Source organism: Verticillium dahliae, genomic scaffold (genome assembly GCF_000150675.1).
Source record: "Verticillium dahliae VdLs.17 supercont1.14 genomic scaffold, whole genome shotgun sequence".
Classification (NCBI taxonomy): domain Eukaryota; kingdom Fungi; phylum Ascomycota; class Sordariomycetes; order Glomerellales; family Plectosphaerellaceae; genus Verticillium; species Verticillium dahliae.
In genome coordinates this window covers 661,295-687,399 of record NW_009276945.1, presented here as the reverse complement: position 1 = coordinate 687,399, position 26,105 = coordinate 661,295, and the positions used below count along the sequence as shown (strand labels likewise).

Sequence of the window (26,105 nt, the reverse complement as noted above, 5' to 3'; positions counted from 1 at the left end):
TCATGCGTGAGCGGTCACTCTGAGGACCACTTCTTAAAGAAGTGGGAAGCCTCTCTGGAACGCTGCTCTCAACCAGACCTGTCGAGGCTTCATGCCTTCCACATGACCAACAAGAAAATGGTGCCACACCAAAAGTTGGTGCCTGTCTTTGGCAGCTTCAAGGCAGATGGGTTCAATGACATCTTGATACCCATGACGAGCAAGACGGATTCCGAGGCTGATTCGAACCGGGACTTCAAGACGCGTATCGACAAGCTCCACTGGCGGGGCGAACTCGGCGAACAAGTCATCAGTCACGACATGCTGCACGGCAATCACCGGCACAGGCTACTCCACCAGGTCAACAATGCCACAAAGGGCGACGAGGTCACGATGTTGCTTCCGACGCCGGGCGACCCGAAGAAGTTCAGTCACGAAAGAGTGCATGTGCAAGAGGCCAATGCGGCACTTCCGTTCGATGTCGGCGTGTCGTCGTACCCGTCGTGCGAGGATGCCGGGTGCGCGGCGGCACGGCTGGAGTTTGGCGAGAAGGGTGAGGAGGGCGAGAGCGGAGAGCCGCTGAAGTATCGATATGTGCTGCTCCTCGACGACGACAGCTCGCCGCCAAAGCGGCTCATGCAGACGCTGCGATCAGGAAGCGTGCCGGTGCTTTCATCGATATTCCGGACGTGGTGTACAGAGCGGCTACTGCCCTGGGTGCACTTTGTGCCGGTGGACATTCGGTTCCAGGCGCTACACAGCACACTGGCCTACTTTACGGGTCTGGAGGGCCGTGTACCGGTCAATGGACGAGAAATTAAGTTTGAAGGTCGAGTCAGTGACGCGAAATGGATCGCAACGGCAGGACGACAGTGGGCGGACAAGGCACTGAGACGGGAAGACATGGAGGTGTACCTGTTTCGGTTGTTATTGGAGTGGGGGAGAGTTGTCGACGACGGACGCGATAGCCTTGGCTTCAAGATTGAGTCTTAATCCGCGCTTGGCTAAGGCGTCCAGGTACAAGGAACAGCTAGAGTAATGATGGAGAAATGATGTTTGCCCATTGATTACGTGAGGTCGGATATAGGTCACAATGGGTTGAAATGGATAAAGAAGCTTGGGAGCTTGGGGAGCTGAGACGTCGCTAGGCAGCTCTGGGTGGGGGGGGGGAGGCAGGAGGGAGGGGGCCGTCGGTTCTCTGGGTTGGGTACGTACCGGGGGCAACTACCTTATGTAGTTGATGTTTCAGGTGCTGCGATGACACTGGATGTGCTTCACTAGGCTGAAGTCGGTAGCTGCTGCCCTCAAGCCCCTCGGGAGACCGTTGCCCCTCCCTCACTCCCTCACCCCTGCCTCCCAAAGCCAAAGCTTGGGTACTTCCTCCCAGCGCCGGTTGCCCCTCCTTGCTCCTCAGGAACAACCCCGCCATCCGCCTCACTCCACCTCACCTCACCTCACCTCACATCGACCTTTTGGTGTTCCCACTCCCGCTTCCCATCTCCGTCCACCCTTCACTACCCACTACACCATCCATCCACTTCCGCTTCATCACCCAATCCTTGTCCTACCTCGTTCCAGGGTAGCCTTTCAGTCCTGATCGCTTCGCGACCCTCCCTCTTTACCCCCCCCCCCCCCCCGGTCTGGCCCGTGCCGTTCCTTGATACTAACTTCACGAACGAACTCACCCGCCCACCCCTCCTCATTAGCACAGCTCTTTTAGCCTCTGCTTCTTGCTCATTGCTTTTGCTTGTCCTCGTATTTCCTGTCACTGCAACAGCGTACCATCTTCTTCCTTTTCCGCCAGTCATCAACAAGCCTGCAGCAATGGTTGACCGCCCCAACAAGCCCACGGCTCTGGCCACCACTCCCGGCCTTCCGCCCCAGGCCCAAGTCACCACGTCCGACGACAACTCGCGCGTTGATGCCGTCCTCCCCACCGGCGAATCCATCTCCGTTCTGCTCTACGGAGCCACGGTGCTGAGCTGGAAAGACGCTGCTGGCAACGACCGCCTGTGGCTGTCCGAGGCCGCCGCTCTCGACGGTTCCAAGCCCGTCCGCGGTGGTATCCCCCTTGTCTTTCCCGTCTTCGGCCAGGCCCCCGACCACGAGGCCACCAAGAACCTGCCACAGCACGGCTTTGCTCGCTCCTCGCGCTGGGAGTTCCTCGGCAAGTCATCCGAGGAGAGCGGCACCAACTACAGCGTCAAGCTAGACTTTGGCCTGTCCTCTTCGAGTCTTGACGAGAAGACCAAGGCTGCATGGGGATACAGCTTCGGTGCCATCTACAGCGTGACTCTGGACCGCGACGCACTGTCAACATCGCTCGTCATCACCAACGAAGACGACAAACCATTCGAGCTCCAAGTCCTTCTGCACACCTACCTGCGCGTTCCCGTAAGCTCGCTCCCCCGCTGCTCCACATGACACCCCACGACCGTCATCACTCACTAACAACAACTCTGCACAGGATGTCACTGCCGTCCGCCTCTCCAGCCTTGATGGCGCCTCATACCTCGACAAGACCGAATCCCTTGCCACAAAGACTCAGTCGGGCGACCTCGCCCTCACTGGCGAAACAGACCGCATCTACACTCCTCTTGGCGGGCCCAAGGTCCCCATTGTGGTTTCCGATAACGCGTCTGGCCGCAAGCTCTACAGCTTGACCCGCGACAACCTGGACGATGTCGTTGTCTGGAACCCCTGGGAAGCCAAGGCCAAGTCCATGCCCGACTTTTCTCCCGATGATGGTTGGCGTAACATGGTCTGTGTGGAAGCCGGTGCCGTCAAGGGCTGGCAGAAGCTTGAAGCCGGTGACGCCTTTGAGGCTGCGCAGGTCATTGCGGTGGGAGACTTGTGAATCGCGGGAAAGCTGTAGGGCCGAGGGAAGCTGGAGAAACCGAGGGAGTCAGTCAGCACGGTGACTATGATGACTGGAGGGTGGAGACTGCAAGCAGATCGGTAGCAAGCGTGTCTCCTTTGTCATGCCTGGCGTCGAGGTGGGAGGATCCTAGAACTGCACAAACCCAAACGACGATGTTTCAACCCCCTTGCTGGCACACTTGTCATCACCTGAAGGGTTTTTGTGAGGCATTGGATGTGATCATGACTTTCTTCTGTCTCGTCCTCGCTTCTCTCCATATCCTGATGCCGCGCAGGCCTGCTCACCATCTACACAACTTGGTATCTAAGGTATACAATGCTGCCCTTGGAGTGATTCTTAGGTATGGGCGGCGAACCATCCGCCCCAATCTGCCCTTGATATGTATGCCCCCCTCCCGTTTCGTCACCATGTACAATTATGAAGTGTTTTCTCTCATCTCGAGCGAACACGTGAAAGAAAACAAAAAGAAGAGAACGGAGGAAAAAAAAAGCAACCTCTGCTGAACCCTCGCCAGAGCTCAGATGCCGCCGCCGCCGCCGCCGTCGCCTGTACGCCGAAAAGCAAAATGCGCAGTGTCTCCCATGTTTTCCTGTTCATGGTCTTTGCGTGATGTGACTGTTGTTGGTGGTATGTTTTTGGGGGTTTGATCCATCTCCTCGTAGTGTGATGAGGACCGAAATGCCCAAAAGAAGAAGGTACAGAGCCTATTATGCCCTTCCCCTCTTCTCGGCGGCAAAGAGTTCTCTCTTGATATCCATGAGGACATCTTCCATCTTGTAGACCTCGTCTCGCGAGAGCGTGGCCGACTTGAGCTGCGCCAGGACGCCGGACAGCGAGTCGAGCATGGTGGGCTTCTGACTCTCGTCCTCGTCCTGCTCCTCGTTCTCCTCGACGGTCGGTATAGCGACGGACTGCGAGGCGCGAGGCGTGACGTCGTGGCTGAGGTCCATCGAAGCCTCCCGCGACACCGACGTCGAAGAGAGAGCAACGGCCTCCTCGACGGCGAGCGACTGGCTGCGGCTGGCGGCAATCTGTTCGGCCGCGAGCTGCGACTCGAGCTCCGTGTCCGTGTCCTTCTCGTCGCTGGAGATCCTGCGGCTGCGGCGTCGGGGCGTGACCGAGGCCTTGCGGGCGCGCGTCTCCTTGGCAGGCGTCGAGGGGTGTCCCGGCGAGGACGGGTCTTGCGCGTCGCCGGCGTGGCTGTCGGAGCAGAACGACGAGGCCGCCGAGCGATCCGTGAGGACCGACGTCTGACGGCTGCGGCGGCCCTCCTGGCTCGGCTTTGCCTTCTTGTTGGTCGACTCCTCCCTCGCGGCCGCGGACCTCTTGCGCTTCTTCTTCTTGCTGCTGGTTTCACTCGCCGAGGGCGGCGCGGACATTTCCACGACGCTCTGCGAACGGCCTGGCGAGCGGGACTTGGACTTTGATTTGCGGCGGGGCTTTTCCTGCGCCTCGTCTTCCTCGTCTTCATCATCCTCGGGCGCGACGACCGTGATGCAATCCAAGACCTCCTTAACGTCCTCGTGCTTGGACGGGGACTCGGCCGGGTGACGGTTGATGGGCAGCTTGCAGCGGCGCGAGTCCAGCTCAACGACGAGTCGCAGCATGCTGTTCTCGTCGCCGTCGCTCATAACGAAGGAGCCGTCCTTTTCCGCATCAGCTTGGCGCTCGAGCGCCTTCTTCGCCGAGCGGGTCAGGGGTTGCTGGGGACTCGTCAACGCATCGACAAAGATGTCAGGCTCATCGGATTTGGCATCGTCGACGTCCTCTCGGGCTCGGGGCGTCGACGGCTCGTCGTCATCATCCTCGGCCTCCTCGTCGTCCATGACCACGACTTCCTTCCTGTGTGTTGGCAGTCTTGTCTCTGAAGCGACACTAGATGGAACGACTTCCATCTGGAAGGAATCGTCAATGACCATTTCTGAGCCGTGCGTGTCGAGACTTGATGGGTTGTGGTTTTCGTCGCCGGTAATATCGAGGACAGGAATCTCGTTGGCTGCGGTGTGCTCCTTGCTGACGACTGGAGATCCGTTCACAGGTGACGAGCTCATCGGCCAATCTTGATCGACCTCGCCGAGGCTGGAGCGAGTCTTGAGATGCGGCAACAGGGGGAATGGGCGAGGCTCTGGTGGCGATGAAGGAGGGTCCGTCATGTCCTGGTCGTCGACGATCATGGCCATCGCCTGACCACGCCGAGGAGTGGGGGTGGAGATGACATATTCCTCCTCCTCTGCGCGCCCCTCAGGCGTGACATCTCGTTGTCTTTGCTTACGTCCCTCGGCTGCAGCCGCCTTGGACGATAACTGCTGCGCCGCCGCCTCGTGCTTCAGAGGACTGCTCCTGAGGCCGGGGAAGATGGCGGCAGCATCCTTCTGCCTCTCCCGGACCTCCTGCTGTCGTTCCGTCAAAACCTGGGATTCCTTGGCGCCAGCGAGTGGCGAGGACTCGACAGGCGTGAAGTGAAGCTGCGAGTCGTCATGCCTCAGTCGGGACTTCGGCGTGCTTCGGGCACTAGTTCGTGTCCTTTTCGGGGTATTGCTTGATGACTGTTTTGCCGCCAAGTTCAACCTAGCTGGACTGGAAGACGCAAGTTGGCGAGACTTTGATGATGAACTCAGAACGCCCCGACGAGACGATCGCGAAGACGATGGAATCGCTGCCGGCACGTCGACTTGGGAGTCGACAAAAGATCGGTTGTGGGATTCGGAGGGTACGCTGGGAATTTGAAGGCCGGGAAGAGCCAGGTCGAGGACTGACTGTGAGGAGAGGAGCACAGCCTTGAGCCTTTCCGGGTATTGTACATCACCAGCAGCCTCGAAAACGCGGTTCCACGTTTCAGCGGCAGTGTTCACGATTTGGCGGTGTTTGCTCTCGAAGCCAGCGCAGAGCAGCATCTCAAAAGATTCAAGTTGAGGTTGTTCGCCGGAGAGTATCGTGCCGCAGACCGTAGTCCAAAGTTTCTTGACCTGTTTCTTTGTCAGTTCTCACTCTGTGTCTCATGAGCTACGTCCACTTACAGCCTCGGCTTGAGCAACATCACGACGGCTGCTCAAAATACCCTGCTGGTCCTGAATCCAGACCGACATACCGCTCTCCAGGTTGGTGATTGTTCGGAGCACAAGGGCTGGGTTGCAACGGAGTAAAAAGTCGGAAATTTCCCCAAAGAAAGGCGTGGCGACCTCAGCGAGACCTTCCGTGCTGCCGAGGGCATAAAAGTGCAGCAAAAGATGGTCAACGAGCTGATAAAGATGGTCGAAAGGGTCGAACGATGGGCCTCTTGATCCGGTCACAGCCGTACCCCATACGCGGCGCCGTGCTGCCTCTAGAGCATGTCGATCTTGAGGATGGTTTGCTGAAGAGAGTAGCTCGGTCGCAACACGGAAGGCATTGGGTGGCAAAGCCACAGACGAATCAGCGGGAAGAGTTTCCCTGATCATCTTGGCTAAAGGCTCAATCACACCAATGGCCTTGCCAGGTTCGCCAACCTCTTCAACCGCACGGTTAGCTAGGGCTGTATACAACTCGTTCCAGTAATTGAGTGGCAGATTAGGAGTCTCTTTCCACCCCCTCTCAAGCATCCTGGCAATGGATCGGTACTCGTGTCCAAGAATGGTATCGCCGCTCGAGCTGGTGGTCTGAATGCTGCTTTGTGATATACTCATGGCGGCGATCATGCTCTCCGACGCGAATACCCAAGGTCCGTAAGGGTAGAAAGATGTGGTAGGAGACCAGATGGGGACAGCCTGCAGCATCTCTGGAGGCGAGCTCAGACCGAGCCTTGGCCGACTTGGTGGTCGAAAAAGAAAGGGCGAGAAAACAGCGCGCAGAAATTGAAGGTAGGTTTCGTCGTCAGGGACGCCTGGTGGCAGTCTTGAGAACAGTCCGAAAAGATGCTGTAGTGGTGAACGCACATCACCGAGGTTCTTCCCAGGCCGATGAGATGGGGTGGCAACGGGAACAAAGCTGCTCAGTCGTCCCAGGGAGATCATCTTTTCGGTAAAGGGTAGTAGGCCAAGGGATTCGACTGCCGTCAGGACCATTTCCTGCACAGCACGAACGAATTGCCGTGCTGTTTCAGCTGTGTCTCCTTCTGTTGAAATGCCAGTCTGCCAGTGCTTCAGAAGCAGCCCGAACATCTCAGAGACGAACGTAGCGGTGTCGGTCGACACCTTGATCTCTTTGGATGCCGCAAAGGCGACAGAGCCCACCAGTGCTCGCCAGAGCTTGTAGGTCGAGCTTGTTCGATCTGCTAGTTGACAAAAGTGCTTGTCCATTATCGGGCTAATGACCTTGAAGACTCGTGGAGCGTTGCGTCGGACCCATTTGGAATCAATCACGGGCAGCTCTTCGGGCTTCGCTATCGGACTGTCCTTGATACGGTCATCCCGCCAGATACGTAAGGTGGAGGAGTCGAGCAGACCAATCAAGATGGCTGTTGCGCGTTGAAGATGGAGGTCCAGCGTGTCAGGGATATTTGCCGATGGAACAAGGGCATCTGTGAGAGGTTGGACGCTTACGTCCCAGTAGGCGTCAAGGTGGGCTGGGTTTGTATTGGGTTTGAAAGCGTAGTAGTAGAGATTGCACAAACCACCCATGACAAGCTCACGCTTCACCGGAGAGACAGTTGATTTGCTCAGCTGGCTGGCGAGCGGCATGAAGAGAGTCGGTAGGACCTTGTGGAAAGTCGGCTCGTCGAGGTGCGCCGTGTAGACATAGCGATTCCAGGCGTAATTGGCCTCGCGGTTCGACTCGGCGACGTTGAAGCACTTCTGGATAATCATTAGGGAGGGGTTGAAGTAACGCCACTTGTTGAGGGGGTATTGAAGAAGAAGGATAATGACACTCCATATCTTGGGGACAGCGGCCTTGTCCTGGCTGTCACCCTTGATCATTTCTTGAAGCTGTGCGTGGTACCACTCGATGTAGGTCATCTCCTCGATAGACATTTCAAGGAGGTCCATAAACTTGCGCTGGAGAAGCTTTTCTCTCCCAAACACAAAGGATGCTTCGAATCCGAGTTTGATAGCCGAGTTTCTGACGTCTTTCACGCTGCTCAACATGTCTGTCAAGACATCGTTGAGCCACTCGGTATGCACGGCCATGTACGCTTTGGTCTGTATCATGAGGCGAGCGTAGATCCTGAGGCGGGAAACAACGACCATCTTGCCCCTTGAAGGGCCATCCATGGCGTGTAGCGCGCTCACCAGCCTCTTGATGCGGTCGGACGTCATGACCCTCAGGGGGAAATCCTGCTTTGCCATGACGTGCATCAGGCGCCGTGCCAGATCCTTGGGTAACGCCGGGTCTTCGAATGATCGAATGCAATGGTCAACAATGAAAATGCCAAAGTCGCTGGGTATCGTCGAAGCAATCGCTGGGAAGAAGAGAAAAGTGTCGAGAAGGGTGAGGGCCTTGCTGATAAGAGGCGAATCAGAAGTGCCAGCAGGCGTTTTGGCGACAATGTCACGCTGAATAAACTGCACAAAGAGACCCATCTTGCTTTGCAGGGCCACTCTGTCGGGCAAGTTGTTGGAAGCTTGCAGAGCGCGAACGAGCATCATGTAGGCATCGGTCTTGGCGTCTCGGTCGGTTCCGGCAAGCTGCCTCACGGTTGATTCCAACATGTCGGACATATTCGCAGGACCCAGGAGTTCGCTATCGTCTGCCATCAAGGACAGTTCGTGGGGGCTGGGAGAAGCGGTTATCTTGAGGATGCCCTTGGCCGGTCTCGGTTGACTGGCCGACGGCGGCGAGGATCTTCGGCCTTTCTTGTCGAGTGTGTTTCGAGGCGCCTCCAAAAGTGCAGTGAAGCCTACCCGCTTCCTTGATCGACTTGTGTTTGGATTAGTGTTGTTGGTAGAAGGATCGGGTGTGCTGAGGCCCGGCGGCGTGTTGAGCTCCGACCTAGAGTCTGCAGACGCCGCACGCACGAGGAGCGGCTTGGCGGCGTTCGTGTCAGCACCGAGGCGTGCTTCTCGCGGTGGTGTTGGTGGACGAGGTTCGTCTAACTGCAGCAGCCTGGTAGAAGCTTCGACAGACCCCATGGTTGCGAAAGAATGCGGGAAGAGGGGGGGTGTCGGGCTGTCAATCTGTCTAGCAGGCTAGAGAGTGTGGTGAGGATGCCGTCAGGAGCATGTGTGTCGAAGGGAGGGTGTGGAGGAGAGACTCCGCCAGCAGAGAGGATCCGAGAAATCCAAGTATGCTGTTCGAAAATCAAAGGGAACCTCAGAGGACCAATGTAGGGAGGTTTCGAGGTCCAATCGAGTGTGACGATGCTTGGAGGTGCGGAGGTCGACTCAGGATGGAAAACCTGGGTGCCTGGGTAACGGGAAAGCTGGATGGGGCATGGGCAATTTGGCAAGGGTGCATTAAGACACGGGCGCGCTCACGTTCACGACGCGCGCGAGGGTCGCGCGAAACTAAGAAGCACTTTAACGAATTGTGGGGTCCGCGTCTCCCTACTGTCATGCTCCATGTGCCTCGTGAATCCCTGTCTGCTTCTGTCTTGGCCGCCCCGTGGCGAGTGAGTGCTGCGGGGTGCTGTGCCACGATCTCCCCCACCGCCCAGTCATTAACAAGCCACGCATCTCCTTCCATCGGCTGCCGAGACGTCCTCATTGGAGAAGTCCATCACCCTGCACAAAAGGTGGTACCTTGTTACAGGGTGGCCAAGCTCATCCAAATACCAGAAGCTCTCACGGACGAGATGGCCTCTCAACTAGCAGTGCCTGGCCCAGGTACGTCCTTGTCCTGTGCCGACGCTCACCTGGGCGCAGTCCGCCTTGACAATGACTGATTTGGATTCGTCAGCCAAGCTTGAAGCCGTCACGAAGCTCATGAGCAAACTTGATGCGAATCTCGAAACACAAACCCTGGCAGTCAATGGTCAGTGAATTTTTCAGCTTCCGAGACTCTAAGAGCTATCCCTGACGGCGGTAGAGCTCGTGGCTTACCTAGAACAACTCAAGCTGCTTGGCCGAGATCCGAGGAGTGCTGACCCCATCTTTGCGCCGAATGTAAGCAAGATACCCCAGTATCGCTGGGTTCGAGTGTCAAGCTGACTCGCGAGAACGCAGGGCATCAAAACCTTGGCCAGATATGCCTTTGAGAGCCCGCAGAGAGCGACTGCCCGCGGTGCGCTGAAGGTATTGGCCAATTCGATGCTGCTCGTGCCCAACACCAGGCGTGAGTTTCTGACCCTTGGCCACGAAGGTACAGCTTGTAAGCAGCTCAAGGAAGAGGGGCCAAAGAGCTGGGAAGACGCTTTCCTGCTGTCAAGGGTCCTGCTCCTGTCGACCTACGCGCCAAACATTGATCTACCTACTCTGATCAACGATCATGACCTTGCAGGTGCCATCATCTCCAACCTCGCCCGTCATGCGGAGCATATGCGGGAGAACCCCAGCGGCCCCGTCATTCCAATGGAGGACATGGCTGTCAACGAGACTCTTCGCCTGCTCTTCAATGTCACTCACTTCGCCCCTTTGCGAAAACCTCTCTTCACGCCTGCCATCCCACTGATCGTTACGCTGCTCTGGAAGCAGGACATTAACCCCAGTAAACCGCTCGACCCGCCTTTCAGCTCCCTCATCAACGCACTGCTCAATCTGGATTTTGAAGACCCAGAGGTGCAGTCATCATTGTGCCCCCAGTCGCCCGAGGCCTCGGACCAGCCGAGCCGCGTCGCTGCCAGACTGGTCACCCTGCTCGATCTTTCTCTTAAGCCAGGCATCTACGCCGAAGGAGAGCTCGACCAGCTTCTGTCGCCTCTGGTCGGGGTTCTGGCCTATGTCGAAGCTGCCGCGACTGAGGAGGTCAAGCACTATCTCCGCGCCACCCTGCTGCCAACAGAAAAAGACCGTGAAGAGGTTCTGGGCAAAGGCACGTCGCTGGGCTCCAGGGTTCTGAAGTTGTCCAACAATCCCATGACGCCAAAGCTCGGAGATGTCGCCTCGCATCTCTTGTACAGTTTGTCGGATAAGGATGCGTCCAAGTTCGTGGCGAACGTTGGCTTTGGCTACGCCTCGGGCTTCCTGGCAAAGAACAACATCCCTACGCCCGGCAACATGGCGGAGACCTCTGACGAACTAGCTGCTAGGCCGTTCAATCCGGTGACAGGCCAGTTCCTCGACTCGGAGAGAGTTGGGGAACTACCCGAGATGACAGAGGACGAGAAGCTCAGAGAGGCAGAGAGGCTTTATGATCTTTTTGAACGGTAGGCTTTCAAACATGCCAGTGAAGTGTAATGCGCTAATCTTTCTCTGGTACAGGCTTAAGCGTACCGGAATTATTGATGTCCAGAACCCCGTTGAAGAGGCGATACGATCTGGGCGGTTCCAGGAAATGGACGAGAATCGTGTTACAGAGGTGGACTCTGACTGAGCATTCCTTGTTCGGACAAGACTGTCTTCGCCACGTAAGTGGTTAAGTTGCAGTAATCGCATAGGTATTCTATCGGCCGTCGCCATATTTTAGACAGCTGCTGTGTTAATGGACAAGTTGGCCAGACTACGTGCTCCAATGACTTCAGTACGGCATCCCTCATTGACTACCGAGTATTGTTCCATCGCAAACATTGTGCAGTACCAGCAGCAGGGTCCTGTGCCCCGCACTCAGAGAGCTAGCATCAGCACACCTGGGATAGAACCATAAGGAAGGGGCCTTGAAAGACGGCCAGAAGTTTCACGATGTTTTCATGTAGCTTTGTGGGCTCGGATTACGGGCTTGCCATGCACAGCATGCGTTTTTGAACCTGAAAGTTCAAATTTCTGCCTTGTCAGTTCTCACTACTTCATGGCTGTCACGCATTGCCCGTCGTCTACTTCGCACCTTTTTTGTCCCTCGCGTTTCTGTTGTACACTTCTTGGCTGGGTCTTTGTGGCCGGGACTGACCCGTGTGTAGGTACCTAGGGTAGCTCTTGCCTTGAGCTGTCAGTTTCATTACGAGCGCTCTCACATTGATAATGCATTATTCGCAAAGGTTTTCAGTTCTCAAGCCGCCGCACGTATTCCGCATCCTTCCATTTGACAATGAAGAGCCCGTCACATGGTGTCCGAGAATATTCCCAACAATCGTCCCAACGTTTCAGCCCATCCTTCTTCATTGAGACCTCGTTCCTTCCATCTCGATCGTTTTCCTTCCCACAACCCTAAAGTTATACGCTGCTGCGAGAAGGACGCCGGTCCACAACCACATATTCTCTTCATACCTTAAGTAAGAGCCTGACCGGCCAACCTTCATCTCGGGAAAGAACTCCTCAGACCACGATCAGAAAGCACTCAAGAAGCGCAAGACCACCAGAACACCAACAACACCGTTCACTGCCGACTTAACGTCGATATGCCGGTCGGTAGTCGGTATCACTACTGCGAGCGGTATGGCGGCGACCCGCTATCTGACGTTGACGATGTTTCGATGGCTGATGCGCAGAGCGAGCTTTCCGACGATGAGCCTGAACCGCTCATTGTCAGCGACATTGCTACCCCGACCCCGAAGACGGGCCCTGTCCATCCTGTCAAGCGTGGTGCTGGTCGACCTTTGAAGAAGTCGAAATTGCCCACCTCGACAAAGGCAGACACCAAGAAAGCATCAGCAAGAAACGGTACGGAGACTGGTCTTCAGGACGGCAAAAGTGATGCTTCCATCTCCGGTGAGGATGATCAAGATTGTGCTTCGGGTAAGCGCCACATATCACCCGCCCTCTTCCTCCACACCTTTTCAAGCCAATGGCGAGATGTGAGTGATTGTTCACTGACAGGAACGCAGATGGCGATGATCTTGAGCCAGAGGACGGAGAACCTCTTGTTTCCGAGTTTCAGAGCTCGAGGCGCTTGTTTCCTTCCCGGCCTATTGGTAGACATGCCTCGAGCGGCGTCGACAACGGCAAGGGTGTTCCTAACGAGTTGGAAGAACTTAGTAGTACTGACGGTGAGGGCCAACCTGTGTCGCCTACTCCCGCCAAGCGAGGCCCAGGCCGCCCTCCCAAGAAAGACCACTCTTCAAGCCTGATGGCAAGGCCCATCGCCGAGAAGAAACGTGCGAGCAGCTCAGCTGGTAGGTTTCGAGTCAACTGACCTTTCACGATCCCGCACAATGCTCACGCGATTTTCAAGATTCTTCGAAGCCCCGCCGCTCGTCCCGGCTCCATCCCTCTGTCAGTGGCAGTGGCCCTGTGACCAAGGCAAAGCCTGCTAAGGGGGCTAAAGGATCTTCGCCGATGAGATTCACTCAGACTACTCCCCAAAAGTCTACCGGGAACAAACTGTCTACACCTCAATCAACCGCTTCGAAGGTGCACAAGCGCCGAGGACGACCCTCGAAGGCCAAGACGTCCATGAAACGCGAACAGGACGCCGAGCAGGAATGGGAGGTTGAGTCCATCGAGGACTCTCTCATTGACCGCAAAGGAGGCGTTCACTACTATCAAGTCAAGTGGAAGGGCTTTCCAGCGAGTCAGAATACTTGGGAGCCCCGCGCCAGTCTATCCAAGTGTAAGGACATGATCACCGCTTTTCAACAGCGTAGCAAGAAGACGCAGAAGTCCAAAAGATAGAGAATGAACAGTACACGGTTCAGAATCAGCCGCCGGCCGAACAGTGTTGGGGAAAGGGCATTCGCTCATGGGCAGATGTTTTCTTGGCACGGGCTCGGTGGCAGGGACGTTGTTGAGTTTGAGAGATCCGGCTTTTCGATCGTTTTGGGGCAACCGTAAATTGCTTTTATGGGAATGCTCGGTCGGCGTCTTAGTAACGCCTCCAGATAGATGCTCGCAGTGGCTTCAAGAGTAGAGAGGTCGCCACAGGAGTCTTGGTAGATGGGCGTGCTCCAGGGAGCAATTAAATATCATTAAACTGGGAGTGAATTGTCGATATATGCTGTGATTCACAAGACACAGGGTCTCGACGTTAGTGATGGGAATAAGACGGGCTTGATCAGTCCCCTACAAGTCTTGTACTCACGACCCCTGCCCCTCCCTGCCCTCTCTAAAAAACGGCCGATTGGCCCAAGCTCTTCCTCCGACGAACGCAGTTCTTACTTTCAACGTGTCGCGACTGAGTTTCCAGAACCCTTTCCCCTGTCAAGCCACAGCTTCACTATCCAACAGCCCAGCGCGCGCAACGCTATTCCCTTACTCTGCTTCTCCTCCCCTCCTGACGCTTCCCCCACACACTCCAGCTCTCCAGCAGAATCTTCGCCAACATGGACGCCCTTCAGGAAACTCTTCGCCCGCTCCTCCAACCCATCACACACAACCTTCCGGGCCCCATCAATGACCTCGCCCTCTCCCTCCTCGGCGAGCAGTGCCACACCTCCCTCGTCCGCGACATTACCCTCACCGATGACGTCTGCCTCAAACTCGCCGTGTCCAAGGCCCTCGGCCTCGCCATTGTCGCCGCCGCCTCCATCGTCAAGGTGCCGCAGATCCTGAAGCTCGTCTCCTCCAAGTCCCCCGCCGGCGTCTCCGTCCTCTCCTACGCCCTCGAGACGGCCGCCTACGTCGTCTCGCTGGCCTACAACTACCGCAACGGCTTCCCCTTCAGCACGTACGGCGAGACGGCCCTCATCGCCGCCCAGAACGTCGTCATCACCGTCCTCGTTCTCAACTACGCCGGCCGCGCGCCTCTCGCCGCCCTCTTCGTCAGCGCCCTGGCCGTCGCCTTTGGCAGCCTCTTCACGGACCAGTTCGTGGGCATGGAGCGCCTCTCGGTCCTCCAGGCCGGCGCCGGCGTCGTCGGCGTCGCGAGCAAGATCCCCCAGATCCTCGCCATCTGGCAGGAGGGCGGCACCGGCCAGCTGAGCGCCTTCACTGTATGTTCACGATGCTCAATCCCTTTCGTCTCACCCCTCCTGATTCCCCACATGTGTGTCTCCGTGCTGACCATTTTGCGCGCGCAGGTCTTCAACTACCTCGTCGGCTCTCTGACTCGCATCTTCACCACCCTCCAGGAGGTCGACGACAAGCTCATCCTCTACGGCTTCATCGCCGGCTTCGCCCTCAACGCCGTCCTCGCGACCCAGATGGTCTACTACTGGAACGCCCCTTCGGCCAAGGCCAAGGGCAAGCGCAAGGCCGAGCCCGTCTCGTACGCTGCCGCCGCCACGTCCTCGCCTGCGGGCTCCGCGAGCGCGACGCCCACGAAGAAGGGACCCTCGACCCGCCGACGGGGCTGAAGGGACAGATCCTGCAGCGAGCTGAGTGGCTGGTCAGCAGGGCGTATGTCGTTTGGTAAACGGAGTTTTTAATAATTTAATTCAATGAAGCTACCGCTTTCTGCCCTGACACGCTCGTCTCTCTTGTGTGCTTTCTGTCTTGCTCTCTTTGTTTCGTCTACCTGCAGTGAGGCTCTGTCGTCTGGCCTCTATTCTAACAAGTGCGCAGACGCAGCATCGATAATAGCGTGGCAGCAAAGGGGACAACGCTGCTGCAGAACATGAACTCTGCATGTTCAGATACTCTCCCGGAGCTGACTTTTCCTGACTTAAGCTTCTTTCCACAACCGTCGCCAACGAATCCTGCTCTCGACTTCAAAGCAGTAACAATTTCCAGCCCTCCCTTTTCCATTTGGCAGCCCGATGAGGCCAAGTGCTTCCTCTCAAGGAAGCCAAATACAGTTGCGTACGATATCCATCCAAGTCTAGACGAAGACTGGGAAGAAAAGAGAGAAATAACCACAGCAAAGCATTAAAAAGAATAAAAAGCACAAAAAGAAAACCACAAACCAGCGATTCCCACATGATTCAACGCCCCCGTATTTAGGAGGCATGGTGTGCGCTGCCACCTCATGCTAGTTCCGGGGAAGGAGCATCGCCAGCAGAATCCCCAGCGCCACGTACAAGACGCTCTCGACAAAGAGCTGCAGGCGGATCTAGCCCCTGTGCCGCTCCGTGAGACCGTACGCCTCCCCCTTTGTGCACCACGACACGGCCGAGTCCATCTTGCCGTACAGCACGGCCAGGCCCCAGAACGGCAGGGGCACGTCGATGATGACCGTCAGCAGGAAGAAGAACGTTTGCCGCTTCTGGGCCTCGGGCGAGAGGGGCAGCGACCTGTGGCGCCGGTAGCTGCTCTCGCTGCCTGCCAGACGGCCCAGCTCTGGATCGGTCCCCTCCTGGTACCGACGGGTCATGCTGCGCGTCGTGAGATGAGGCCGCGGGCGCAGGCCGCCGGTTAGGTGTGCGCTGCGACGGGAGAGGCGATCTGCAGCTGGATTTCCAGGCCTGCGCTCGTATGCGCTGCCTGAAATCATGCCAGAGACCATGGTTGGGTTCTGGCGCAAGGGGTTGCCATAGTCTGGAAAGCTGTTAATAGGGAAGGCACGACAACGACTGCGAGGACTCAACGTACAGGAAGAGCGTGCTGTCTCACCGCCGTGCAGACTTGGGCTCGGCAGGTCAGTGCTGTAGAGAGACGAGGTCCTCGCATAGGTGCGGGGAGGAGGCGTCAGGAGAAGCGTGCGCTGCGAGCCGCGAGCCACCATGGGCTGGTACCTGACGGACCTGCCAGACGTGGTCTGGTCCTCGAGGCCGCTCGCACGGCGGTATCCTTGGATGCGTTGCGCATCCTGCAGGGCCACCAGAGGGAAATGGAGGTGCTCGTAGTTGCTCAGCGGCCGAGCTGCGAACAGTGGAGCCTGCGAGTTGTCGTCAGCCGCCGTCTGAGTTGACGACGTCACGGGGCGGGGCTGCCCGCGGCGAAAGGGGTTGCGTGAAGTTTGACGTTTCTCCGTTGGCAGCGGCTGCATCTCAAGCCCTTGTTGGTCATCAAAGCGCTCGTACTTTGACTGTCGCCCGGTGCTGGAGAGTTTGCTCAAAGCTCCCTGGACACCACCGCGAGGGTTGAATGGGAAGAGTCCGGATTGGCAAGAGTCTGCGTGTTTGGTTAGCCGGGGAAAGGACTAAAATAGCAGACAAGGGTGTTAAATTACCCTGACGTGTGACAGAGACGGGCTTTTTACCATCACGCTGTGTTGGTGGCCCTGTGCGGGATGCCTGAGATGGTACCCCTGCGCTTGGCAGCTTGTCCCACCAAGGCATGAGGTTGTGGTTAATGGCTCTGGGGTCATGTATGGGAATACTTTCAGGCCTGTTGGCAATAAGGACATGATCTGAGTAGTTGGCGACGCTACTTCCAGTGAGCACCCTGCCCATAGAGACAGCAGGGGTGCGCAGGGGGTCGTCTTGTTGCTCCTCTGAGACTGTGACCCAATCTTGGGCGTGACCTGCTACGCTTGAGGTAGCAGGCATCGCAGTCCATGGTGAATCGTTGCCGCCATCTCTCAGGTCAATATGGCTCCAGGGCTCCCTAGGCTCAGGAGTACCAAGGTCGCTGGAGTGAATGGGAAACGGCGACGTGGGTATCTTGATCTCAGTGTCCGACATGTGCCAGGCCGAGTCAATTGCAGAGCTGTTGTAAAAACCTCCACCTTGCTTGTTGCGCTCCGCTTGTTTTTGCTTTTCCTCTCGCAGTCTGCTGGCAAACTTTGCGGTATCAAAGGCAGGCGTTGATGGAGTGCGATCATCTCGGAATCGGAGAAGCTGGCCAGACGAGGGCTGACTGATTCCAATGACCTCACGAAGAGCAGACGAGACCTCTTTCTCCGCAGGGCTGCAGAGGAAGCTGTACTTTCTGTCTGTTTCAAACCCATCGTAAATGTCGGAGATCGAGTGGTCAGAGTTGGTCTTGAAGCCTCCAAAGGGATCGCCAGGATCACTGTTTCCTCCAGTGCTGAAATCTCTCTTCCTGCCCTTGGCCAGAGAGTGGAGTTTATCATCTTGATCATCAGCTCTTTCGGCAACCTGACTGAAAGTCTGGCATTTGTCTTTGCCCTCACGGCGCGGTGGCAGAGGGGGTAGAACGGGGGAAGGAGCGCAGGCATCACCCAGAGGCTGCATACTCCCACGACCAGAAAGAGGTGTAACCTCAAACCCCGATTGTGCAGCATTTCTCTTTTTGATGTCATCGTAATGAGGTGATGGTCCTTCCTCTGTCTTTGTGGCTTGCGGGAAATTCTCCTTGCCCGAAGCCATGCTTTCCTTGGCGGGTGTGGTTTGAGGCTGGGTCTTCTCCTCAAGAACCCCGTGGGGACTGTTCATTGTCCTTTCGTAAAGAAGCGACGAAAACATGAATTCTTCATCAAGGACATCTTCGAGGAAAACCGGATACCGAGCGATCGTGCGGTGTGCCTCGTCGTATGAGTCGAACAGGGCGCGGTTAGGAGTTAGGGACCGCTTGGGTGCAGGCTACGCCGCGTTGTCAACAGCTGTTCATGAGAGCTCATCGGAACGATCTGTACCTTCTGCGTTTTGTTCTCCTTGTCACCTTCCATGGTGATATAGTGTTATTCTTGACAGCAACAGACGATAGTGATGCCGTGTGTGTGCTTGTGTGAACGCGTTGTCGGGCACTCTGAATCAAAGGATAATGGGCGATAGAAGGGCAGGCCACGTCAAGAGACAAGGCCCATTCTTCACTTTGGCTGCAGTCCTTCCTTGATGGAGAATGAAAACAGAAATTACGAGGTGAGTTGCAAAAGGGCAGCCAGGCTGGCATTGCTTCTTATGTTACCAATGCGCTCTGCCTGCTGAGGAAGTCACGGCAACTCTCATATTGGGATGCGCATTCACCGTTGACTGGTGGAGAACTCGGTTTGTTGCATGATAATCCAGACCACAGATTGGGATCTATCATGGCAGGCTGGCTAGGGGTGTAAATTGTACAGTGCCGACTTCGAGTTTGTGATATTGCCGCGCTTTGCTGGTTTCGATTGTAGATGAAGGATTCCAGAGTAGGGCGTGTTAGTCATTGACAACAACACAGCAGCGGGCGAAGCTCAGAAGACATCGACGAGCAGAATATCAACGAGCTCAGGCAAGAATTCGGAAGAACAGAATCTCAGTGGATGCCGTATGGCTTGCAAGTGCTATCGTCGCTTCGATAATTTGGCTATGAAGAGATTGAGTTGCTTCTCGTTGAGGAGGAGTTGGTTATCCGGCGGCTGGTAAACCTTTGCAACTGACATATCGAAACATCATCAGGCTGTTTTTGGTAAGTTCTTGAATACAAACGAGCCACTGCCGCTGACCACTCCGTGAACCCCTTCACCGACGTACCTTATTACCTTGCGTGTTTAGATACTGTATATGACAAGTGCCAGCAATATAGAGAGTCTAGCATGCCGATAGAGTCAAGAGATCCTTCATGAATGACTGACATCCAGAAGACAGTCTGGCCTCTTATGATACAGGTCAGTGTAAAAACCCGCTGTTGAAAACGAGGCCATTGGCTCCCAATGGGAATGACGTTGACCGCTCAAGGAGTGACGGCGCACTGTCGACTGCGCGAAACAACCTCCATCAAGTGTAAGGATCGTGTGAAGGCGATGGCTTGAGGGAATGACATGGAAGACAACAGGAGCCAGACTTCATAATACAAATAGGTACGTGACGAGAGAAGTACGTCATCCATCAGTTCCTACGATGATTTGTGGAAGGTCCGATTGACGCCCTCTTGCTGCGCCTCCCGAACATTTCTGGGTGGTTTCACAAACAGTCTAAAATGCAAGAACCGTTTTCAAGATGTTGGAACCAGCTATCCGGGGGACTGTCAAGCTTCGGGGAGTATATTTACTCACACGTGACCCGTTTTCGAGGATCGTCACAACGTCACCACATATCCAGGCGTGCTGCTGGCAGTCGGCAATCTTCGAGTAATAGTTGGAACCACAGAAGAGCCCGGATTTTGGAGTGTGAGTTTGCAAATAAGTAAACAAATGTTGGAGGTTTGTCGAGAGCATGAAAGAACGGAGCAGATGCAAGTCTGCCCACGCCTGTTCGTGGGGTGACGTTGAATGACAGAGGCACGGCCCACCTTCCGGGGAGCCTCTGGTCTGAGGGGCGTGACCTCGCCTGTTCGATGTCACCTCATTTACCCAAGGTACCTGTAGCCAAAGACTTCAGAAGGGGCTCCATGATAGGTACTTGCTCAACATGACTGCAGTGACTTGTGATCAGCTGCAGCAACCCCACGCTTGTGGACAGCCCATTCGGCCTGCGAGACAATGTCGTGGGGTTTGAACGGCCAAGGAACTGAAACGCCTGGCCGTCTGTGAGGACGAAGGAGGGGGGGGGATTAATCCATGGCCAGTTAGCAGGGTGGTGAGAGGTGGTCAGAAGTGGTCAGAAGTGGCCAGGTACCAGCAGGGCGGTAGTCGCGATGCACCGTCAACACTCCACTAGACGGCAGCTGTCACCACACGTGCCTGAAGCGCACCTGTCTGGCTGGCTGACGGGTACACACGGGCTTCGCAGCGGATTCCCACCATTCACCATGCCCCTTCCCCTTCGACAGGGCCCCCCTCCATGCTCGTCCATCTCATCATTCGCAATTTTTTTTCTCGTCCACCCATCCTGCTCTCCATCTTGCGCTCTTTCCCCTCCGATCAGCTTAGCAGTACGCCGTGCCCTGTCCTGCCCGCATTGTCTCTCTGTCTGCCTGCCTGCCTGTCTGCCCGCTTGCCCGCCCGCTTGCCCGCGCCTGCCTGCTTGCCAGTCACATCCCAATCGCGGCTTTAGCTTCAGGCAAGGCTAGTCCTCGTTGCTCGGAGTGAAGTACCTCACGATGTACCGGCCATGCCGCCCCGCGTCGGGGGCAGGGAGGGACACGGGTGCAGAACGAGCATGAAGCTCATTCAGGTTGAAGTATATAAAGTCAACTCTAATTGCCCCTTGGTATCCGGCCGTGGACACGAGGGCGTCTGCAACCTCCCTCGACTCAAGCAAGACCCAACCAAGTCCACCAAAAGCGATAATTTCGGTTCCTTTCCGTTCCTCCCATTCCGACTGTTGGTTCCATCTACGCCGTCGGCCTAGCTGCGTGCATTCGTCCGCTTGGACTCGACCCCCCCTTCGACTCGACTCTCGTATTGTGGTGTCGACTCGAACTGACCCGACTTGGCCCTGGCGTTTCCGTTGCGTCCACTTTTGATCCCCTTGTCCATTTTCGTCTCGAGCCCTGTTGCTGAGTATCTATCTGCCCGCCATTGAGGTGTCGCGTGGTCATATTCCTTGACTTTTTCTCCTCACCCTTTTTCGATCCACGTCGGTCTGGCCTCATCAGATCCATTCAGTTGGCACCCCGTCGAAAACGTTAGCCGCTGTGGTCCGCCCCTCTGCGCCGCCCTCGCAACTTTCTGCCCCTTACCCACCTCGACGTACCTGGCCTGTCTCGCCTTGCATCACTTCACCGAGCCACGACACGGAGATCTCGCTACCTACCTCGCTATTCCAGGTACATACTTACCTAGGTACCTACCTGCCTACCCGACCTTGCCTTTCTGAGGTAGATACTGGGACCAGTAGCGTACCTGACCTACACGTACTACCGCGCCTGCCGGCCAGCTCCGCCAGCCTGACCTGACTTGACAAGACGCTTACTACTCTCATCGCCTTGCTCGCTCGCTCGTCCCCATTGCCCCCCCTCCCCCCAAAAGCCCCGACTTTTTTTGCGCGCGTCCAGTACCAGCCGCAGCTCCCCTTGCCATTGCGGCGGCCAACCCCCCCTGTTCAACGTCGAACGTTCTCTCTTTCAACACTTCTCCAGACCCAACCCTGAGCTCTGCGCCTTCGGGGCTTCGGATTCCAGACACAAACTGGCCATATCAGAACAGACATCGAGACCGGACCTTGCGATCCCCCACCTCCCTCCCGCCCTTGGGTGTTCTCTCTCGGTCGTTACCAACACGCCCCGAAATACACTTCCCCCCCCCTCCTGCACTGGAGAACGCAGAGACGGCGCCCTGGATCCACAGCGGTTCCTGCCCTGCCTGTCCGACGAAGCTTCACTGCAGCCACTTGAGGTTCCGGCTTCCCATCTCTCAGTCACAGATCTGACCCCGTCTCAGACCGCGATCTTTCTCGGGCTGCCCTGACTCTGAAGAAAACCCGCGGTGCCCGCCTCCTCCCCCCCATTCACCTCTGTTTCCCCCCCGCCTTCCCCTTCTCTCCGCTGGATCATCACCCGTCTGCTCTGCATCACAGCTCTGGGGCCCTAAATTCCCTGAGCATTGTGCACTCTTCCAATCCCCCCAAGCAACCAGCCAACCCCCGGCGGCTACCGGCCTTTTCTGACATCGCAGAAAACCACCCAATCAACCCGAACCAGACCTCAATTCTCGAATTCGGACGCAACCATGTCGCTGAAAAGTCATTGAGTCGCGCATTCAACCCCGACGCTTCGTGCAGAGAGTTCAATCCTCTGCCCAGATTCCCTTTGCCCCCCCTCATAAAAGCGCTGTCTGGTCTGCCTTTCTCCCAGAACAGACCGTCTCGACTCTACCCCGCCAAAGCCCCCAAGGCAGAGTGATTCAGACACCGTACAGCACAGCTCGCTGCCAGCCAAACACGCCCCTCCCCCCACCCCACCTTGAGCTGTCGCCTGCCCGCCCCAACACCCTCAAATCTATCAGTTCAGACACATTCGCCCACCATGTCTTCCTCCAAGGAAAAATCGATGGAGTCGCGTGTAGGAAGGAGTAAACAGCGTAAGTGTGCGAGGCATTTTTGTCTTTCCAACAAAGACTGCCCGCCGCCCCCCTCCCCCTCCCACCGAAGAGCCAGAAAAAATTGCTGGAGCCGACTCGGAGCTCGGGGGAACCCCACTAACACGCACACCCCTAGGCTACAACTCGAAGAATGAGCGCCTCGTGGCCGGCGTCGTGCCGCTGACCGAGGACAAACGCTTTGTGCTGCTCATCCAATCGACGCGTCGGAAAGGCTGGGTGCTGCCCAAGGGCGGCTGGGAGACGGACGAGGAGTGCACCGAGGCGGCCGAACGTGAGGCCTGGGAGGAGGCCGGCATCTTTGTTCAGATCGACTATGACCTCGGCGACATACCCGACACGCGCGCCCCGAAACACGGCAGCAGCAAGGACAAGTGCTTATACCGGTTCTACGAGGCCACAGTCACGCGGCAGGAAGACAAGTGGCCCGAGGCGCACAAGAGAGAGCGGCAGTGGATGACGTATGCGCAAGCCAAGGATGCCCTGGCGCTGCGGCCGGAGCTCCTTGAGGCTCTCAACAGGTGTACCATGACGCGTTGAGCCCTGTTGAGCGCGGCTGTTCTGAGCCACGGCACGCTGTTGCAATGGGGATGACCTTTGGGCTCTTACCCCCTTTTTTCTTGGGGCAAGACGGGCTGCATGGTTGCGTTACATCAGCGCACACTCTCTAGGCGACATTGCGTTTGGAGAGGAACACGGCTGCCGATCATCACGACCATGGCTCTCGCCAGACCAACACCAAGAAGGAAGCCGCACGGGGCGCTTTGCGCTGAGACGCGCCAGACGGACCAATCTTTGTTGTGTCAAGGTCCTCCTCTGACGGTCTTGCCGGCCGTGGCCTTTTTGCTTTACAACCCTGCGTGCGATATTAACCACTCCCAAAAGACATGAATCAAACATCAATGCATCTGGATCAAGGCGTTTTAGGGCTGGCGGGGCATAGAAACCACGGAAGGGGGCTGCAGTGTGGTTGTAGTCTTATTTTCATCAGGCTGCTAGCATGGCCTCCTCGTTCTACAGGGAGGTACAGTTTTTGGGGATATGCATGCTCGGCGAGAAGAGAAGGTCGAAGCATGACGCTGCGTCATGCTCGGGCCGTGAGCGTCATCCCACAGGGAGGATAGAAAGGTGCGAAAAGCACATTAGCACCGAATACGACCCAGCAACGTAGTTATTTTTGCTGTGCATGCCGCATGCCCATGTCTCGGCCAAGTTCTGGGGTTATTTCTGGCCATGTCTCTATAGGGGACATTGGGCAGCGGACAGCGGGCAATGGACAGTGGACGGCGAATGCGGGCTGGATACAGGTACTCGCTGCTGTGAGGAAAGCAGCATTGACATCCCCCTCGCGTGATGACCCCGCAGTGTGGCACTGGAGATCGTCAGTGGAGGGCACAGCCACTCTCTATAGACTCACAGTAGAAATTGTAACAAAATATGGTAGGTTAGATGGTTGAACAAGATGAGAAAAGGTGCTGTCAAGTACTATCATTGCTGCTCCAGTATTGTGATACCAGTCAAGATGCAGTGAAAACGCATCAGGTGTTTATTGGCTTGCCTGGCTTGCCTGGTCAAATGTACGCAGGGCATCTGAACGCAAGCATGCACTTGGACTCGGGCGAGGCGGTGCACGGGTTGGCAACAAGCATTTTCCGGCAGCGCATCGAGAGCCCCACCGTGGACTCCACCACGAGCCGCCCAGCAGGAGCACGAGCACGAAGCACGACCACCAGCACCAGCACCGACGACCCACCTGATTCTGGTGACGGCTTCACTTCAGTTGCTCAACCATTCGCCATCGCCCACGCAACCGCTGCTCCCCTCGACCCGACACCGCGTACCATACCATCAAGCATGTGCTGCCCAGCATTGTAGGAAACAGCACGCCGGACACACTCACCCAGCCATCAAAACCCATCATCGATGGCCTGCCAAACGACGACGCCATCCCAACCCACCAGCACAACGACCGCATAACCCAATGCGCACGACCAACTCCCGGAACCCCTTCACGACTACGACAACCAACGAAAGAAAGCAGAAATCATCGCAAATACGCACATAGACGCACAGCATGGAGCACCTCTCCATAGAAGACCCCTCCCACCAGGGCCAGCCGGTCCTGGGCGGCGGCGTCCCTCCCCCGCAACAGCAGCAGCAGCTGCCGCCGCAGATGTTCACGACGGCCGCCCAGCTCCTCGACCTCACCGACAGTAAGGGCGCCTCTTTGAACGTTGGCGAGAGACGGGGTTTGAGAACGAGAGGATGGGACTGACGCGCTTTGTGTTTGGCAGAAAAGCTCATGGTCGCTCTGCGCGACGGCCGCAAGCTCATTGGGGTTCTGCGCAGCTGGGATCAATTCGGTAGGCCTCTCTCCTCTCCGCCTCCCGGTCTTCGCATTCCCGCACTATGCACACCATGAAGCCGACGAGATACCCCTCGTCTGCTAGAGAACGGACCTGACAGACCACACAACACAGCAAACCTCGTTCTCCAGAACACAGTCGAGCGCGTCTTCGCCCCGCACCCGGCGCCGCCGCGCAGCGATGCCGCGGCGGCGACGACGCCGTCACCAGACCAGCAGCCGCGCGGCGGCCTCTACGCCGACATTAAGCGCGGCGTCTTCCTCGTGCGCGGCGAGAACGTGCTGCTCCTCGGCGAGATTGACCTCGACAAGGACGACGACCCGCCGCCGGGCTACGAGCTCGGCGAGCCCGAGGTCGTGCACCGCCTTGCCGAGGCGCGCAAGGACGCCGACAAGGGCAAGGAGAAGGCGAGGCTGCGCAAGCTGGCGCGGAGCGGCTTTGAGGGCGAGAACATGGGCGAGATACTCCTGTGAGCTGCCTGGCCAGCGAGGAAGCGATACTGGGGCAGGAGACAGTAGGACGGGAGGCAGAGGAGAAGGAGCAATAGCAGTAGCACGGAGAGGACAGAAGCTTCACATGATCATGTTCATCAAAGGTCGTTTCATGCCTGCCCTGCTTTTCTTGGGGTGGGTGCGACGACGGGGGCTGGTTGGGTTGGGCGGCAGAATATTGTGAAATGCCGTCCGCCCTGAGCCTGGCTGCTTTTTTCTGGGAGTGCCAGTCGAAAATAAAAGTATTCAGCCTCTGTTCCCTCCAAGCTCGTCGGGATTTGATATTGGACGAAACTCGAGATAAAGACATGCCCACATTCATGTGAGGGTGAGCGGCTTGCGGCATATATCAATCACAGGTTCAGGAGAGCTGCCCAGCTCTGAGCGAATCATGCCTCCTGGCATTCAGCATGTATTGACCACGAACCGACGACGAACAGAACATTCGTCACCACCAAAGCATCTAGCACAGCATAGACCCAACTACATCCCCGGCACGAACCCCTCTACAGCCACCGTCCACGCGTCGGGGAAATGCGCGCCCTCGCTGCCGTCCCAGCCCCCCGCCATCATGGCCACCGCCATGAGCAGGCTTCCCGCGCTGGGAAAGTACGGCGTCGGCACGCGCGTGCCGCCCACGGGATAGCCGGCATCGTCAAACCGAAACGTCGGGTGCAGGAGGTACTCGACCGCCCGGGCGGCGTCCCCGAGCCGCAGTGCATTCATCGCCAGCATGGGAAAGTCCCAGCCGAACGAGGCGTCGAGGTCCCAGAGCCTCCAGATGCGCGCCGCCGTCTCGGCGAGCAGAGTCTCGTTGAGCGGCGCGCCCGA

At 56.9% G+C, this 26,105-nt stretch overlaps 10 protein-coding genes across 10 annotated transcripts in view; 7 read left to right on the top strand and 3 right to left on the bottom strand.

Moving 5' to 3' along the window:
- The window catches only part of VDAG_06808 (uncharacterized protein), a gene marked incomplete at both ends in the record, with an annotated part of 3,090 nt that extends 2,118 nt beyond the window's left edge, over positions 1-972 (top strand). The window contains one exon of the mRNA XM_009659512.1: positions 77-972. Coding sequence (XP_009657807.1) covers positions 77-972 — 896 coding nt within the window. The remainder of the gene's footprint in view (positions 1-76) is intronic.
- An 831-nt stretch (positions 973-1,803) lies between these two features.
- VDAG_06807 (uncharacterized protein) lies at positions 1,804-3,370 on the top strand (the record flags this gene model as incomplete). Its single annotated transcript, XM_009659511.1, has 2 exons — positions 1,804-2,373; positions 2,447-3,370. The coding sequence occupies 2 exons, from the start codon at positions 1,804-1,806 to the stop codon at positions 2,834-2,836; spliced, it is 960 nt and encodes a 319-aa protein (XP_009657806.1). The 3' UTR covers positions 2,837-3,370.
- Positions 3,371-3,567: 197 nt separating this feature from the next.
- VDAG_06806 (uncharacterized protein) lies at positions 3,568-8,904 on the bottom strand (the record flags this gene model as incomplete). The annotated part of the gene is made up of 2 exons (XM_009659510.1): positions 3,568-5,826; positions 5,878-8,904. 2 exons carry the CDS (start codon positions 8,902-8,904, stop codon positions 3,568-3,570), a joined length of 5,286 nt encoding a protein of 1,761 aa, XP_009657805.1.
- A 744-nt stretch (positions 8,905-9,648) lies between these two features.
- On the top strand, positions 9,649-11,379 carry VDAG_06805 (uncharacterized protein; the record flags this gene model as incomplete). The annotated part of the gene is made up of 4 exons (XM_009659509.1): positions 9,649-9,745; positions 9,800-9,876; positions 9,937-11,075; positions 11,131-11,379. 4 exons carry the CDS (start codon positions 9,649-9,651, stop codon positions 11,240-11,242), a joined length of 1,425 nt encoding a protein of 474 aa, XP_009657804.1. The 3' UTR covers positions 11,243-11,379.
- An 821-nt stretch (positions 11,380-12,200) lies between these two features.
- On the top strand, positions 12,201-13,413 carry VDAG_06804 (uncharacterized protein; the record flags this gene model as incomplete). Its single annotated transcript, XM_009659508.1, has 3 exons — positions 12,201-12,537; positions 12,627-12,914; positions 12,974-13,413. The coding sequence occupies 3 exons, from the start codon at positions 12,201-12,203 to the stop codon at positions 13,411-13,413; spliced, it is 1,065 nt and encodes a 354-aa protein (XP_009657803.1).
- Positions 13,414-14,060: 647 nt separating this feature from the next.
- Positions 14,061-15,032, top strand: VDAG_06803 (mannose-P-dolichol utilization defect 1 protein; the record flags this gene model as incomplete). Its single annotated transcript, XM_009659507.1, has 2 exons — positions 14,061-14,669; positions 14,757-15,032. The coding sequence occupies 2 exons, from the start codon at positions 14,061-14,063 to the stop codon at positions 15,030-15,032; spliced, it is 885 nt and encodes a 294-aa protein (XP_009657802.1).
- A 695-nt stretch (positions 15,033-15,727) lies between these two features.
- On the bottom strand, positions 15,728-18,187 carry VDAG_06802 (uncharacterized protein; the record flags this gene model as incomplete). Its single annotated transcript, XM_009659506.1, has 3 exons — positions 15,728-16,728; positions 16,817-18,101; positions 18,155-18,187. The coding sequence occupies 3 exons, from the start codon at positions 18,185-18,187 to the stop codon at positions 15,728-15,730; spliced, it is 2,319 nt and encodes a 772-aa protein (XP_009657801.1).
- A 4,157-nt stretch (positions 18,188-22,344) lies between these two features.
- On the top strand, positions 22,345-22,957 carry VDAG_06801 (nudix/MutT family protein; the record flags this gene model as incomplete). The annotated part of the gene is made up of 2 exons (XM_009659505.1): positions 22,345-22,399; positions 22,536-22,957. 2 exons carry the CDS (start codon positions 22,345-22,347, stop codon positions 22,955-22,957), a joined length of 477 nt encoding a protein of 158 aa, XP_009657800.1.
- Positions 22,958-24,491: 1,534 nt separating this feature from the next.
- VDAG_06800 (uncharacterized protein) lies at positions 24,492-25,256 on the top strand (the record flags this gene model as incomplete). Its single annotated transcript, XM_009659504.1, has 2 exons — positions 24,492-24,666; positions 24,898-25,256. The coding sequence occupies 2 exons, from the start codon at positions 24,492-24,494 to the stop codon at positions 25,254-25,256; spliced, it is 534 nt and encodes a 177-aa protein (XP_009657799.1).
- A 501-nt stretch (positions 25,257-25,757) lies between these two features.
- The window catches only part of VDAG_06799 (uncharacterized protein), a gene marked incomplete at both ends in the record, with an annotated part of 2,513 nt that continues 2,165 nt past the window's right edge, over positions 25,758-26,105 (bottom strand). Inside the window, one exon of the mRNA XM_009659503.1 lies at positions 25,758-26,084. Within this exon, the coding sequence (XP_009657798.1) occupies positions 25,758-26,084 (327 nt within the window). The remainder of the gene's footprint in view (positions 26,085-26,105) is intronic.